Source organism: Poecilia mexicana, unplaced genomic scaffold, assembly GCF_051168715.1.
Source record: "Poecilia mexicana isolate PSO_F unplaced genomic scaffold, ASM5116871v1 scaffold_17, whole genome shotgun sequence".
Taxonomy (NCBI): Eukaryota; Metazoa; Chordata; class Actinopteri; order Cyprinodontiformes; family Poeciliidae; genus Poecilia; species Poecilia mexicana.
This window is the reverse complement of record NW_028263386.1, coordinates 19,957,996-19,973,734: the sequence shown is the minus strand read 5'-3', so window position 1 is coordinate 19,973,734 and position 15,739 is coordinate 19,957,996. Positions and strand designations below refer to the sequence as shown.

Below are 15,739 nucleotides of genomic sequence, written 5' to 3'. Positions count from 1 at the left end.
TTTTTTTTTTTTTTCCTTTACTTTTCGTAGTTCAAGTTTAAATCAGCTAATTAACAGAGCACACTTCAACGGGTTTACATTTGCTCCACTGATACTGCTTGGTTTCTAGTGACGATGCATATTTTCATTAAATACAGCCAGGACAGGTTTTCTGGTTTCACCCGTTAGGATAATTCATACCTCGGGGAAAACAAGAACCCAGAACTTCAAAAAATACTCTGAGAAATCACTTTTTTCCCCTCTTTTCTTTCTTCTACTTTGAGGAGAAAGCGTATAATTCAGTGCATTACTGCCTCTTAAGACGCTGTAGCAAAAAACTGCAAGTATATCAGTGAGTACTATTGGACAACAAATCAAGAAAAATAGAGATACATGCATGGGTCCTATCGGCTCATCTGCTTTCAAGCATCCCATCAGCATGAGGCTGAACAGTCCGAGCAAGCTTTTAATGGTCAAATCTATACTAGGTGATTCCACAAAATGGTTTCAATACACAATTTGAAGTTTTAAACATTTATTTGTAAAAACAAACAATATATCGCCCAATATTATGTCTCATCTTGTGAGCAGAAGATGCCGTTAAAGCACTATTAATAATATTAGCAATTGTATGTTTTTTTTGTGATAAACTGCCCTTTGTGTTTCTACCAATTGAATGCATCATGTAATTAACCTGTAAACACAACAATGCTTCTCCTTGTCGTCGGTAGCCATTCTTAAAAGTGTTGTAATTTGTATGACGAGCTTAGTAGTTACACCAGGCGTTTGCTCCTCTAGACTGCTGCCGCTAGTCTAGAGTAGCTTTGCATGAGCAGGCATTAAAGCTGTCAAAGGAGATTCAAGGATTCCCAAAACATGCATGAATGGGTCTAAGCAGCAATCCTGGAATGTGTTTGAGCGAATGACATAACATATAACTCTTAAAAAAAAAAAAAAAAAAAAAAAAAGTTGGATTACGCATTATACCCCCTAATGTCCTTTAATAGAAATCCTTTTTTCCAGACGTTGGTCTTGATGTTTGCTACACAACTAACTTTTTAAAGCAAATTCTGAATATACATAGTTAAATATCCCATTTATAAGAAGATGCATTAGATTGGAGCATTAGATGGTCTGGTTTATGCCAGTGGTTTTTATCTGAGCAATGAAAGCTTTCGTTACAGCTTTAAGTTTCATAAATGGCAGTCGTCACTATATGTAAGGGGATTTAATGCTAGGGAGAAAGTCCACCTGATGCTGTACAGCATTTCCTGGCGGCATGGTAATGGGAGACCTTTGGACTTTATAAGATAGTCAAATGATGTGCTTGTTTTATCATCCCAGATGCAGCGTGCAGCGAAGTTTTGACTACGGCTGAAACTATTTTGCTTTTGTTCCCCCTGAACATGGTTTATTAAGTAGGCAATTTGTTTGACATATTACTTAAGCAATACGTAGCTGAATTACAACCAAACAGAAGTCAGCGGATGTCAGAAAAGTCTGGTGCTGAATAATTAGACAATAGCTGGATTTCATGACCCGTACCGTAGTTACACCTGAGCATCTTTGGTGTTTAGTTTGGATCTTTTCTTCAGTTCTATGAGTCACCGCTTGTTTTTCAACTTGTTTTGGACGATATAATGGCCTTTTTTTGGTTGGAGATGCTTTAAAATATCGACATGTTAAATTCATACTGCAGAACACCAAACCTGATGCAGCAGTGAGGTGTGTGTGCGTGTGTGTGTGCGCGTGCCATTGTGTACACACCGTGCATCTCCATTGTCATTCCTGTGATTGATTACCTAAGAAGCTTGGCAGGAGGACAGATTTATCTCTTGGCACTGCATCTCACCATCTCTCTCTCTCTTTTTCCGCTACCGTCTCCTATCCCTCACTCCTCTGGTTTACCCTCCCTTCCCCCAGATTTGTGCGTCTAAATGGCTCAGTTTACGTGTGTGTCAGCAGGTGTTTGTGGGGGGGTTGTGTGATGTGTGACCTTGCAGCACTTCTGGGGTTGTGTGTACATTAGCATTCTTCTGATGGAAGTGAACTTTCAGCGATGGCATCCCAACTCTTTCCTCCTCCATGTGAATAAACTAGTGTATATGTGTGTGTGTGTGTGTGTAGAGAGAGAAACTTGCTGATGCTCACACACGCGTAAAGGAAAAAGAAAAGCGCACGTGTTATACATGCACACCAACGGACTCTCAAAGGCATAGTGTCTCTGGCTGTGCTACGGCGCGCGCACACACACATTCTCCCTCGCTGTGCCTTTTTGAAGTATGGAGATAATTTATTCGTGTCATGATGCCTGATTTCCCATCTGCTACTGGGACCCTGAGCAGCTGGAGAGAGAGAAAGCGGGAGGGAGGCAGGGAGGGAGAGAAGAGGAGGAGGGGGAGAGGAGAGGCAGCTGGAGAGGCTCCCAACAGCTGGTAACCAGTTTCCTGTCACCAAAAGCTTACTTGGGAGCAAAGAGGAGGTGCAGGAAGAAGGAGCACCGAGATTAGTCTACAGGAGAGAGGAAAAATGAGGTGTCAGCCGGTTTGTTTACTAAGGTTAGCCTGCTGGAGGACGAGGCGGGGGGGAGGGCGGCGGAGGGGGGAAGAAGGCGGAAACTGTAGCAACAGGGAGTCAAGGATGGGGAGGAGATGGCAGCCGTGCTCATGGATGGATAGAAAGATGATCCCCTTTTACCCCTCTGCTCTGTTGGCTGCCATTACTGACTGATTCAACCGCCACCTTTCAATCCATCAGTATTGACTGACAGGCTGGATTGACAAACCGGTGTTGAAGCAGAACAAAAGCAGGAGGCTGGGATCAGATTGTCACAGTTTGGTGCAATAGTTTCTCTGGAAAAGGAAAATGAATAATTTAAATTCTCTGTTTTGATATTGGCAACCAATCAGCAGACATGCTTGGTAGAGTATTTGTCAGACAATCGCGGTGTATTCAGTCATAATTGTTTAACTTTTGTCAAAATTCAAAGTGACTGCTTTGCTGATTTAATATTGAAAATTTATGTCATGCTGGCTAAGAATATAAAATACACGAAACGACCCATTTTTAACTCCTACGCCTGTATTTTTAGCCTGCAAGAATAAATATTTTTTCGTAGTTATCAGTGAATGAAACTTTGCTAAACCAGCATTTACAGTTCTGTCTTACTTTCTTGGAGCATTTCATAATTTTTCATTTAAAAGTTATAATTTGCATGTCTTTTCTGAAATTGTCTTTATGGTCAAGTGAATTATTAATTTTTTTGCTATTTAAAGTTTCTAAACTATTAAATGTGATTTCCCCCCCCCACCCCTTCTTCCCACAGCATTCCCCCTCAGACCTGTCAGGTGATGCCTCAATGATGGTTACCGACAGGCCGACGGTTGGTGCCGGAGCCCCCAGCCAGCCTATCAGCACAGAGAAGCCTACTGATCAGGAGACCAAGCCAAAAAAGAAGAAGAAAAAGAAAGCTAAAGCAGTGGAAGAAAAAGAAGATGGAGGCAAGAAAGGAGCGAGGGAAGGAGGAGATGAAGACGTGAAGTCTGAGTTTCCTGCCGCAGAAAGCAATGCAAGTGAACAGCTTATTGGCACAGGAGCTGTTGAAGGGAGTTTGCCGCCACCGGAGGAGAAAAAGAAGCGGAAAAAGAAACCAAAGGAGAAGACGGAGGGCAAGGAGCCCAAAGAGCCCAAGACCCCGAAGACCCCCAAAACACCCAAGACTCCCAAAGAGCCCAAGGAGCCCAAGGAGAAGAAAGCCAAGAGCACCACACCCAAGGCCAAGACTCCCAAGAAAACCAGGTAAAAACACCTGAAACTACTCAAAGATAATTATCCAGTGGTTTACTTTTTCCCAACCAAAAACGTTTGCCAACAATTGAAACACAGTAGAATTTTGCAAAATGTAATTTTTCAGAAGTGTACTGAAGAAAACGCAGCTAACTCTCCGTTGTGGTTATTTGGGTTAATTACATCACCAGAATTGAGCTGATCAGATGGCTTTAGCACACACACACACACACACGCACGCACGCACGCACGCACACTGTGGTGACGAGAAACATTTACATATTCCGACCTAGATTCTCAAGCATTCCACTTTCATTGGAGTTGCACAGCGTTCAACCTCATGTGTTTGAGCCAGTTTGTTCCAAATGACTCTGAAACCATGATTTATGGGTTGCTGAAGCAAACGGTGATGACGGGTATCATGTCCAGAACTTGAACTGGCACCAAACTGTTTATTTTCCCTTTGCTTTTAGACTGACCCGTTCAGACTGCTTTGGTTGTTCTCATCGACAGCTTTCCACGTGTTTAAACACAATTGGAAAAACTGAAATAAAGCTAATTGGGTTGCTTTCTGGCTTGTGTGGTGGCATCAGAGAGAACTTTGGATGGGAAATGTTACTTGATCGAAAACGGTTTGCAACATCATTTAAAACTGATGAAGAAATTTTGTGTATGTGACAAAACTATTTTCACATAAATGCCAAGAGTCCAGGTGATATACCTTTAACTGAAACGGTCTCTGCGCAACTTCCTCTACAGTTGTTGCTTTATTATACTGTGCAATTCTCAAATTCCTAAAATGGGTTTATTTGGGTTTATTACCAGGTTGTTACATTTTTTGTTCTGCATAAACTCAAGCCGCTTTCAGGAAAAGTGACTGAGAAAATACACTCTGTATTCATTTCACCTTCTCTCAATCCCACACGTCATAATCCCAGATAGTCTAAGAGGCGAGATTGATTTGATCCATCACAGAAAATCTTCATGCGTTTACATTGAAAGCCCTAAGTGACTTCACACACATAAACACAAGCTCGTCCACTCTCATGCACACGTCGTATCCATCACTCATGTGACCGACCAGGGGGAACTGAAAGGGTCACAACCTCTGAGCTGTGAACTGTAGCACACAGTGTTTATGTGGGTGTGACTCTCTGATCACAGAGACTGGCGAAGCATGGAGCGAGGGCTCCGTGACGGATCCGAGTATCAGTCATATTCATACATCGCTGTGTCAGACACCGAGCCGCGCCGCAGGAACTTCAGGTGGAAGGTGAAGCTCTGCTCCGGGTCGTGCCTGTCATCCTCCCTGGACGTGTCGCAGACAGACAGACTCGGTGACACTCGCCGTAAACCTTTTAAATGTTCATTATCCTTTCAGAGTAAATCTCTGCGGTTTATGAGCTGTGCAATTATTTCGGAGACTCGAGTAGGAGTTTCTGGTGGTGGATTAACACGCATTTTGGATTCTGTGGAGCATTTCTGCCAGCAGGAGAGTGTATGTGGGATTGAGTCAAAATAAACCACAGTGTGTGTTCATTATAACGAAGGAACATGTTACTTAATGGCTCCCTCTATTTGAACAATAGAGTTTTATGGCACAGATCAGTTGGATACTTTGGGCTCTGAATTCACACCTCCTAGTCAGATAAATTCACTGATGGTGTGGTTCATCTCACGTTAAATATAGCATATTTAATTCTTCTAAATGTTGACTGATAAAAGGAAGTGTGAAGAGAATGATGGTTAAAGCAGGATGCAGATTTTCTTGACTGAACATGTAATTCTTATCAGTTTTTGTCGATATTACCTCTGCTTGAGTATTTACTCTGTGCTCTCTGGTCTTATCTCTGCCTTTTCTCACTTTTTCTAACGGCTGTTATCACATCGCTCTTTTTACTTTCTAAGGCAGCAAACATTAAGCACTGTTGTTTCCTATACATATCGGTTACTCAGTCTGGATATGGATGTTTTCTCTGCCATAAACATAAAGAAACATCGTCTGTTTTCCAGAATCGGACGATTTTTATTTTGATTGGTTCTGTCCAACTGGTCAGAAATGGAAAAATCCAACCATTACCATACTGGTAAATTTCTCATGTTTAAGCACTATGAGGCGGCACGCTGAACAACACTCTTTGATGTGGAAGGTGTTACTTAAGGAAGTACACTTAGTTTATTGTTTTCATTACCAGTGAAGGGTTGAAAATGAAGTCAGGAGGCCTGAAGAACAAACATGGGGTTTAAAAGAAAACTATTTTCCACAATACGTTTCTTCAGACTTTGAGAGAGCATGACATTTGGGAGATAATAGGAAGGCTGAACGCTCTACTTCAGACTAGCAGCAGTAATTGGTAATCACCTGGTGGAAATGTGCTTCTTCTTATCTCATTATACAAACTACTTCTCAGTTCAGTGCTCCTTAGAACGTAAACGGCATAATGAGGATTGTTGTGATGACGTGGTGAAGGAGTGTCAGAAAGAGCAGGAGCTTCTTAAAGAGACAGAGGCCCAATTTCTAATCTACAAATTACAAAGTCAAATTTCTTTTATCTTTGAATTTTATGCCATTTTTCATAATGAAAGGTAGCATAGTTACTTAATTGTGCTATAAAATTGCCATATGTACCTGGAAAATACCCAATACTGCCTCTTCAAAAGATTAAAAAAGTGGTTTGGCTTTATGGTACCAAGTTTTAATTGATTTCTTTAAAAACTTCTGAACCTAAGCCAGGCTCTGGAGCTTTTTGACTAAATCGTTTCGTTCAACTTTTAAGTTTTGGGGCCTATTGCTGAAGGAAATGTATAAGAAAACCGCTGTATTTGCTATGCAGACTGCACTAATCATGCTAATTGCTGGCATACGATGCCAAAGACAATTTAAAATTACATCTCTATTTTTTTTTGTCAATTTAGAATAGCTTTTCGTATCTATAAATACTTTCTAGCTGTAGGAACATTAAAAGGTTCAGTATTATTCTTCCAAGAGTAAAAGTATATTTGTCCAATATCATCACCAGGATTTCAAAGCTCTACAAAACCCAAACGTTGGAAATCGGCCTCAAAACTCTGATTTCCGGATCTCTGATTTTTTTTTTGCACTTTGTTTCACAAAGTCCATAATCTAAGGAGTAGCGCAGAACTGCAGAGGGCTTCGGGGTGTTTTGCGAGGCTCAGCACATCATTGTGAAGGTGGAAACTTGATCGGACTGAGGAATGTGTCAGGACGCGCCCCCCCCATCCCGCTCTCGCCCCACGTCCTTCAGTCTCTCTCATCTCTCTTTCCTCTCGGCCTCTTTTTTTATCCCTGGCGAAGGAGGAGGGCCGCAGCAGCAGCAGGCAGGGGGTCAGCGCTGGGGGAGGTTTGGTGGGTGTGTGAATGCATGCACACGCCGGCCACTAGAAGAGAGCCGGGGCATGGAGGTGGGGCAGATGAGGGGGCTGGACTTTTGTGTGCACATGCATGTCTTGAGGGGGGGGAAGGGAAGGGGGAGTCATTGGTAATCTTTGTGGCAGAAAATGGCGTCTAATGATAATGAGGACCATGCTGCTGACCACTCCACAGCCCCAGCTGTGTGTGTGTGTGTGTGTGTGTGTGTGTGTGTATGTGTGAGGGAGGGCAGAGGAAATGTGGGGGTGGGGAGTCCATTCTCAGCCCTGTGTGTGTTGGTAAACTAAACTGGCTCTTATCTGTTGTCAGGCTTTCCTCCATCTTGAGTGGTGGCCTGGAGCTCCCAGGTTAATTTAGCATAATAATGGCTGCCGGCCATTCACTCCTATTCTAAAATGGTGGACCTCTGCAATCACCCATTTATCTCCTGTTTTATTCCTTCCTTTCCCAAATCCACCCCTTCCTGATGGGGTTTGTCATCTCTTCCTCTCCGTCCTCTGCTTTTTGTAATTGAAGTCAAGGACTTGCATAACACTTAATCAATACAGCATAAATTTTTTTTTGTTTGTTTTTGGGAAGAAATTTGGCATGGCTTTTATGAACTTGAGTTCATTAGTCATAGCTCATTCTCCATAAACAAGCCTTCCAGTCTTTTAACAAGTGTCTTTTTAATGACAAAACATCATTTAAAAGTTTTACATGTTAATTGCCATTAAGTAGAGATATTTTCTTAGCTGTTCTTAGCAGCAGGACTTCCTTCCCAAATCTGATAATGTCCTTAAAAGCCTCATTTACTGCATCTTAAAGCCATAACACAAAACCTTTTTCTATTTAAAAAAAAAAAAAAAAAAAAAAGTTTTTGGGTGCTGCCAGCATTCATGTTCCATTAGATTTTTGGGCAGGCAATATATGCTGCAAACTTCAAGTTTTCTCTCTCTCTCTCTCTCTCTCTCTCTCTCTCTCTCTCTCGCTCTCTCTCTGTCTGTCTCTCTCTCTTTCTTTCTTTTTGTCACACCACACTGCAGTATGTTTTTTTTTTTTTTTTTCTCTGTTTGCTGTATTTGCATTTCTGTATGAACAAATAAACCGCCGTAGAGCAGACGGAAGGCTTTTCTTTATGAGTGTAAACGGGATGTTGGGCTGCGCTGTAAAACCATCTGAGCACAGGCTGCTTTTTGGGTTTCACTACCATTTATTGACATGTTTGTGGCATTCTCAGAAGTCGCACTTTGTCAGCAAAGCGTTTGCAGAATAAGTTGGGGCAACAACAGTTTGCACACCAGGCAGTTCATTTTATATAGGCCCCTTTGCAGACTTTGAAATTGGGATAATGGTGTGTATGTGAGTGTTCTCATTTTTCTTTTTTTATGAGCATGTTCTGTTGCATTTCGGTAATTTATTTATGGTGTATTTGTTACTGACTTTTCCTGTTGGGATTGATTTTTGCTGAATATCTCTAAAAACATGCACATTTATTAACTCCACCTAATAACACGTGCTTCTGCTTTTTAACCAATGAACGACAGCTAACTATAATCTACCGGTGCTTGTTTGTTTTTGTTTTTTTTTTTTTGTTTTTTTTTCTTTTACTGCAAGCTGTAAAGCAGGCATGGGCTGGTGTGACATTCTCATACTAAAACTTTGAGTAAAAACATACACATGGTTTTACAGCATTTTTAAAAAATATAAATAAGAAATTTATGAAGCTACCTAATCATCTTTTATTTACAATATAAAACTTACTCATTGTAATTATCATTTTATCTATAGTACCTATGTCACCTGCAATATAGCAATGTTACCTTAAGAGTGATGAGTTGTACTCTTTAATTTTCTCCCTCCCAAGCAGCAGATTTTGTTTGTACGTAGCTGAAAGGGGAGGACCAGCAGCTACTGACCAGCAGTGTGCAGCTACTCTGGACTTGATAATCATTTGAAAGCAAACTCAAGTTTTGATTCACAATTCTTTCCTTAAAATTGAGCTGGAGTTTTGTGGGGTTTTTTTTTGCATGCATTCACCATATGATCACTTTGTTTTAGGTAACCTGCACAGTTTTCCTCGGCTTCCCTTCAGGTAGACGGAGATTTTACCATCCCACTGCTGAACAGATGTTAAAAGTTTAATTTTATGGTCAAGGTTTGCTAGAGTCTCGACTTCTTCAGTGCAAAATTAAGAAAAAAGAAAACAAATCAGTTTTCAAATAGTATACATGCGACGCTGCTGTTGCAGCCAAATAATGTTACTGTAAAGAAAGCGAACTACAAGAAAGAAATTACTTTTTCCTATTTGTAGTAAAATTTCATTGTGATCGACAATGAAATTTAACAAAAAATTAATTGTTAAAGTTATGAACAATTAATGAACATTGGACATCTCTACATTTCCATGTAGGGATGAAAATATGCTCTTTCTACTTTTTCGTTTATGCTAATTTGATCTTGCTTCTAAACTTTTGCCCTGTAGTGCAGGTTCTGTCCAACACTTTTCCTTGGCATCTCAATAAAAACACCTTCAATCATAAAATCGTCTTGATGAAAAAGTTTAGCAGCAAAACTGTGACGTTCTAAAACCAGTGTACACCTTGTCACCGGTAACTGGCCCATGCCTACTACTATTTTTTTTAAGTAAGGAAGTACCTGGTTCATGAACTCATTATGGCAAAAAGAAAAAAAAAAACAAACGCTGTCAAATTTGATTTAAAACACACAACAGAAGCCGTTCAGTTGTGCACTTTACTGATGCTCTGAGCTGTCCAGGAGTGGGTGTGAGCGATGCGGCGAGAATCAGGTGGTTTACTTGTCCAGTCAGCTAACTGCTCTCCTCTGACCTTGCCTTTCCTCTCCATCCTCATTTTCCCCCCTGCTCCCTCCATCACGCCGCCTCCGTCTACCTCTCTCTGAGGAAGCACATCTATAAATAACTCCACTCTCAGCTGCCACACCCTTCCCTCTGTGCGTATGTTTGTGTGTGCAGGGGTGATTTGTTTGCAATACACAAAGAAGTCCGACCTGCATGCAGGCACCTTGCTTTGTGCATGTCTGCAGACGTGAATGCACACACAGCACTTTCTGAACATGCAGAGATGTCTGCATGCACGTTGCCTTCTGGCCCTCTTTATGTCTCTTTTAAAGAGGAGGGGCCATAGAGGCTTGGTGCTATGACTCATCACAGCAGCAGGTGTCCCTTACACCCCGACCCTCTTTGCTGTTGTCCTCTTCCTGTCTCCTTCGCTCTCCGTATTTTACTCGGAAGCTCCTGTTCCTTTTTTTCCACAGTTCAGATCCGAAAGCATCATCTCAGCTTCCTTGTTGATGGTTCCCATAGTGCTCCATAGCAGACTAGGATGTGTGAATGGCCTTGCTACACACCTACATCAGGGTGAATGAGGCACATTTGAGAAGGTAGAAAAAGGAAAAACTGTCATTTGCTTCAGAATTGGAAAAAATTGTTTTTTCCATTGCTAATTTGTTCCTTTTGACTCAACCATTACTAAATTTCTATCAAAAGTTGAGTTTTTTTTGTTGTTGTTTGTTTTGTTTTGTTTTGGGGGGTGCTGTGGTGGCGCAGGGGCAAAGCACAGCCCACGCATTGAGGCCTTGGTCCTCGTGGCGGTGATCGCAGGTTCGATTCCTGACCTGGTGACATTTGCTGCATGTCTTCCCCCTCTCTCATTACCCTCTTTCCTGTCGAACTACTTTCAAATAAAGTAAAGGCCACTAGAGCCAACAAAACCTTTAAAAAAAAAAAAAAAGTTGAGTTTTTTTTGTCAGATTGATTTGTTATTGATCCATTGTCTTTTTGGCATCATTTATTTGATTAGCTAAAAAGAAAAAGATCATTGTACTCGCTATGATATAAAGACAAAGTTACGTAAAATAAGCCCAGAAATATAAAAAGCACAATCTAAAAGGCTGATTCAGGAACAGCTTGAGGCAGAAACGTGTAGCAGTCTGCTGGTTCTGCATATAAGGTTACTGTACTGTTTGCAACAGTTTATAAACTTTATAGAAATAACATGAGGAGCTTCCAACAATATGGGAGGACTGCTCCAGTGACCTAAGCTCCCCTCACTGTCTTCTGCAGGGCCTTACCATTAGAAAGCCACACTAGCTGTATTTCCATTACAAACGTACATAAAACTTTATCAATAATGTCAAATAAAATGCATAAATAAATTTGTTCAAGTCATTAAAAACAGGCCATCACAACTTCCTGTCTTCGTCTTTTCTGCCAGAAGTAACATCAGGTTGTTGATCACGTGACTCGTGATGCTAAAAACGTGTTTCTATTACAGTTTTGTGAAATGCAAAACATCCTAGCGTAATTTTTATTTTTTTTTGTAAAAACCTGAGTTTTTTTTTTTTTTAATTGGTTCATTTTCATTGAGTGCAATTAGATGGTTAATGGAAACGCAGCTAACGAGATACAGCACTGCCATGTGGTTTACATTAAATATTTCTGTGATAAGTTATAACTTATTTAAAATTATCTCACTTTTTGAAGTTAATTTAATGTGCTTTCAGAAAGGTACAGTAAACATTGTAACTTGTTTGTACAATGTTATGAACAGTGACTCGAAGTTTCCTACTTCTATTGGGCTTCTACGTTTCCAGTAGTAGGTAAAATTTCACTGACATAAATGCCTGCATAACATAAAATTTAATAAGTTTCATCCCCAAAAACTGTGGAAGCACTTAGCTTAAAATTTAAACCATATCTGCAATTTTGTGCAGTAAGTGGGTTGAAAAAGCAAGTCAGCTGGTTTATTTGAGCTTGTTGAAAAATGCTTACGGGGCTGGGTGAGTCTGACCTGAAAGGCTTTCTGTGTCATCTTCACCGCCAGTAGAAAGTCTAAAAGCAGAAATTAGGACTATAACATGCTAGTAAAGTTTAATCGAGACATATAATTTATCAGAACTAAGACACAATGCATGTTTGGCTCTTAAATTAATTCTAAATCTCAAACTGTAGTGACTGTAAGACCTTGCTTTAGCGATTTACATGTTTATAATTTTCTTAAAATGTCAAATAATTTTCTGTCGTAACCAAAACATGCTTAATGTGGCACATTTGAGAAAAAGAAAGTTGCCAAAGTCCACTTTATTGTCCCGATTTGATTCATTGATTGCGAAAGGCTCTTAGAGGTGAAAGATTGGTGTGAAGAGGGCTGAAGAGATGCTCCGAGCCGAGAGGTGATGTTGCAGTTAGGAAGTGAGGCCATGAAGACGCTAGGAGGAAGAGAGGGGAGAAGGCAGCCAAGTGGAGAAGTCTGTGTGTGTGAGTGTGTGTGTGTGTGTGGCCAGATGGCTCCAGCGTGTGGCGACCAGCCAGAGGAACAGGTGCAGGTCACATGACCAGCCGTTACCACGGAGATGGTGATTGCTCTTGGCGTGAGGATGAAAGGAGAAGGGCCCCAGGGACAGAGAGGGGGTGAGAGATAGAGAGAGGGGAGAGAGCAGGAGGAAGGAGGGGATGCGGTGGAGGAGAGCGATCCTGGCGTACAGTTCTGCAGAGGGCAGACTCAGCCCAGAAAAAACACACACACACAGTTTTAACGTCAGTTTGGGAGGAGGTTAGTTGGACAATTGTTTCCGTCTGGCCTAAAGATATAATGTAGCATTTGTATTGTAATGGAAATCGGCCCGTTGTATCCAAACTCTGCTGGTTCTATCTGGGATCCAGTTCCATGTTTTTGGAGAAACATATTTTAATCCCAAGTGTGAGCAACTTTATTAAATCATTCAGCCATGTTAATTTTTTTTTTTTTTTTTTATAATTTTGAATCTTCAGAAATGCTCTATAAATATCATGTTTTGCCTTTAAATCTAGTCAGTGCAACAAATATTGTAGATAATGATGTGGAAGTTTTTAGTTCAAGAATTTTTTTAGCAGCACCAAGTTGTCTGAAATAATAAAAATAGTTTCATGTTCTCCAATTTCTCTTCTGATTTTTACTCTCACATGAATAGTGAGCACTCATGTTGTAAAATGTTCATTTGAAAAATGCCACACTGCATTGTAGGGGAACTGCTACAGGGAACATATTTGGCACTTATTATTGTATTGTTTGTTTGTTTGTTTGTTTTTACCTTGAAGTATTTTGTTGATTGCTTTAAAAATTAAGCCTCTTTTCTAAAGTTCTGGCTGAAGCAAAAGCTTCTATAGATCTGGTGGTGGAGATGTTTTATAGGTGCTGCTTCTCTCAGGGCACAGACTTGCCATATTTTCGTCTGGAAAATAAATATGTTCAAATGAAATTAGTGGCTTTATCAACTGCCCATATTATATACGTATATATCTGATTAGGACATTGAATACCATAAAACTTTAAAGTAAACTCATACACACAGAGCTAACGTATAGCAGACAATTAACACACAGGAACCTAAACAGTGTTAAGAAAAACAAATTGAACAACGGCTAAATATTAGGTAACAGTCAAAGCACACTGCCTTACTTTTACTCTCTGGCTTTTGAAACATACAATGAAAACGGAAACTTAATATGCAAAACTGGAACAGCAAAAGCTCCTCCACCCAAATTTTCTTCGCACATGTGGACGTTGCATCTGATCTACTGACTTGCCAAAGCATTTTCGGTCACTAACGCCTCGTTTCCACCGAGTGGTACGGTTTGGTATGCTACTTTATGGTCCAGCGTACTCCAGAAATCGTCTCCACCACCAGATACAGAGGATTTTGAGGCACTGGACTAGCGAGATTTAAACTCAAAGTGGCGTTATGCATAATGTATTATGCTAGCTTAACAACAAACGTAACACAGCAGTGTTTCTTGTGCTTATCGTAAGCAGTGACGTTTATCTGTCCACCAGCCGATGAACTGTTTGACACCAGTACCTCACCCTATCAGTTAAAATACAGTTAAAATAATGTAGGAAACTGCATCGACCCGTTTCGTACCGCTCTGTCTAAACGAAGCGTTAGAAGATATGTATCGGCTAATAGAGTTGTACGGAAACTTGGGCAGTGAAGTTGTTTTTGTCACCACAGCTTCACACGTGCTGCAGTGATAAAAAGCTTATCCTCCACATGTCAAGATGATCCTATCTGTGGTGAAAAATGAGGCAGAAGTCATGTGGAGTTGGACCGTACTGTACCGTGTAATAGAAAATCAGCACTGCAGAAATGCACGTCTACTTAATAAGCCTGGCATTGTTCTGAAAACGGCAGGAATACACACGAGTGATGAATTGCAAATTTGCCCTTAAATGTGGCCGATCAGACTCGGGATTAAAGCAATAAAGGACGGGACTGTGAGCAAGTTGGCTTCCTGCGAGCGGCGCATAAGAACACGGAGACATGCTGTACGAGAGACAGCGGAGGGATGCTGAGTGTCCTCTCACCTCTGTGGTGTTACTGCACACACACTCGCAGATGGAGCCAGCTCCTCTTCCTCTCCATGCCAGAGATTAGTGGAGGCCTGGGGAGAGCTTGGCTCCGCCCACCTCCTCTCTCAGGGGCCTCTCTCTCTGTCTGCCTGTCTGTCTCTCCGGACCCCCCTCTCGCTTCCTCTCCGTGCCTGTATCTCTCCATCTTGCTCCCATGCCTCCATGCAGTCTTTCATCATATTAACCCCCTGTGTGCCAGAGCCTGAGGCACACTAATGATTTCTAAATGGGTAAATCAAACATGGCGATTGCCCTGGGACAGACAGATACACACAAAAATACGCACACACGCACGTACATGAAGGTTTGGTTGTCTTTTACTGAGATAGTCTTACAAAGAATGAGTTTTGATGTATTTTTACCCCTTTTCAAATCCTGCTGCTTACATGTTTTTAATCGTTTATTCCCACAGCAGTAAAAAGGTGGAATCAGAGGGCGGGGCCAGCGCTGCTAAGAAGGACGCCAAGAGGAAGAGAGAGTCGTCAGTCGGTGACGACGTGGAGGTGAAGTCTCCACTGCCCTCTCCTCCTGAAGAGGAGGATGATGATGGTGTGCAGGTAGGCAATAGACGGGGTGCGTGCAGGTGCTTGAAATCCTTAAACGCTTGAATTTCAATTGGGCGTTTTCAGCATTTGGAAAGTGCTTTATTTCTGTATAAAGTCCTTGAAAGTGCTTGATATTCAAACCGCACAGTTTTGAATTAAAGCGAAATCTAACGCTTGGTTCAAAGCCTAATTTTGGAAAATGTTATTTTCAGTTGAAACCAGAAATTTTTAACATACTTTTTTTTTTTTCTCACTGTCAGAAGTTAAATCAGACTAAACTTTTCTTGTTTTAGATCAGTTAGAATTAGCAAAAATATTTCTATTTGCATTTGTTTTGTTTTCATCTCCAAAGTGTAGTGCTGGAAAAATTTTTAAAACTTACCTAGAAAATGCTTGAAAATTGCTTGAATTTTACTGTAGGAAAAGTTTACAAATCCTGAAAAATATCCTGAAAATTTTAGCGAGATTTGACAATTTAGGAAGTGGGGGCGGGGGGGAAATACAAATTCACAACTCTAATAACCACACCACGGCTATTTCAGGAAGCCCAGCTAAAAAAGCAGAAGGCCATCAAACCACTTCTGATCACTCATGGTCACAGCTTGTAGAGAAGGCGCTGAGCCAGGGAA

General features: G+C 41.0%; 1 protein-coding gene across 1 annotated transcript in view; it reads left to right on the top strand.

The window, feature by feature from the left end:
* chd7 (chromodomain helicase DNA binding protein 7) overlaps positions 1–15,739 on the top strand; it is an 87,761-nt gene that overhangs the window by 32,850 nt on the left and 39,172 nt on the right. The window contains exons 4-5 of the mRNA XM_014987039.2: positions 3,305–3,777; positions 14,978–15,122. Of these exons, the coding sequence (XP_014842525.2) occupies positions 3,305–3,777; positions 14,978–15,122 (618 nt within the window). The remainder of the gene's footprint in view (positions 1–3,304; positions 3,778–14,977; positions 15,123–15,739) is intronic.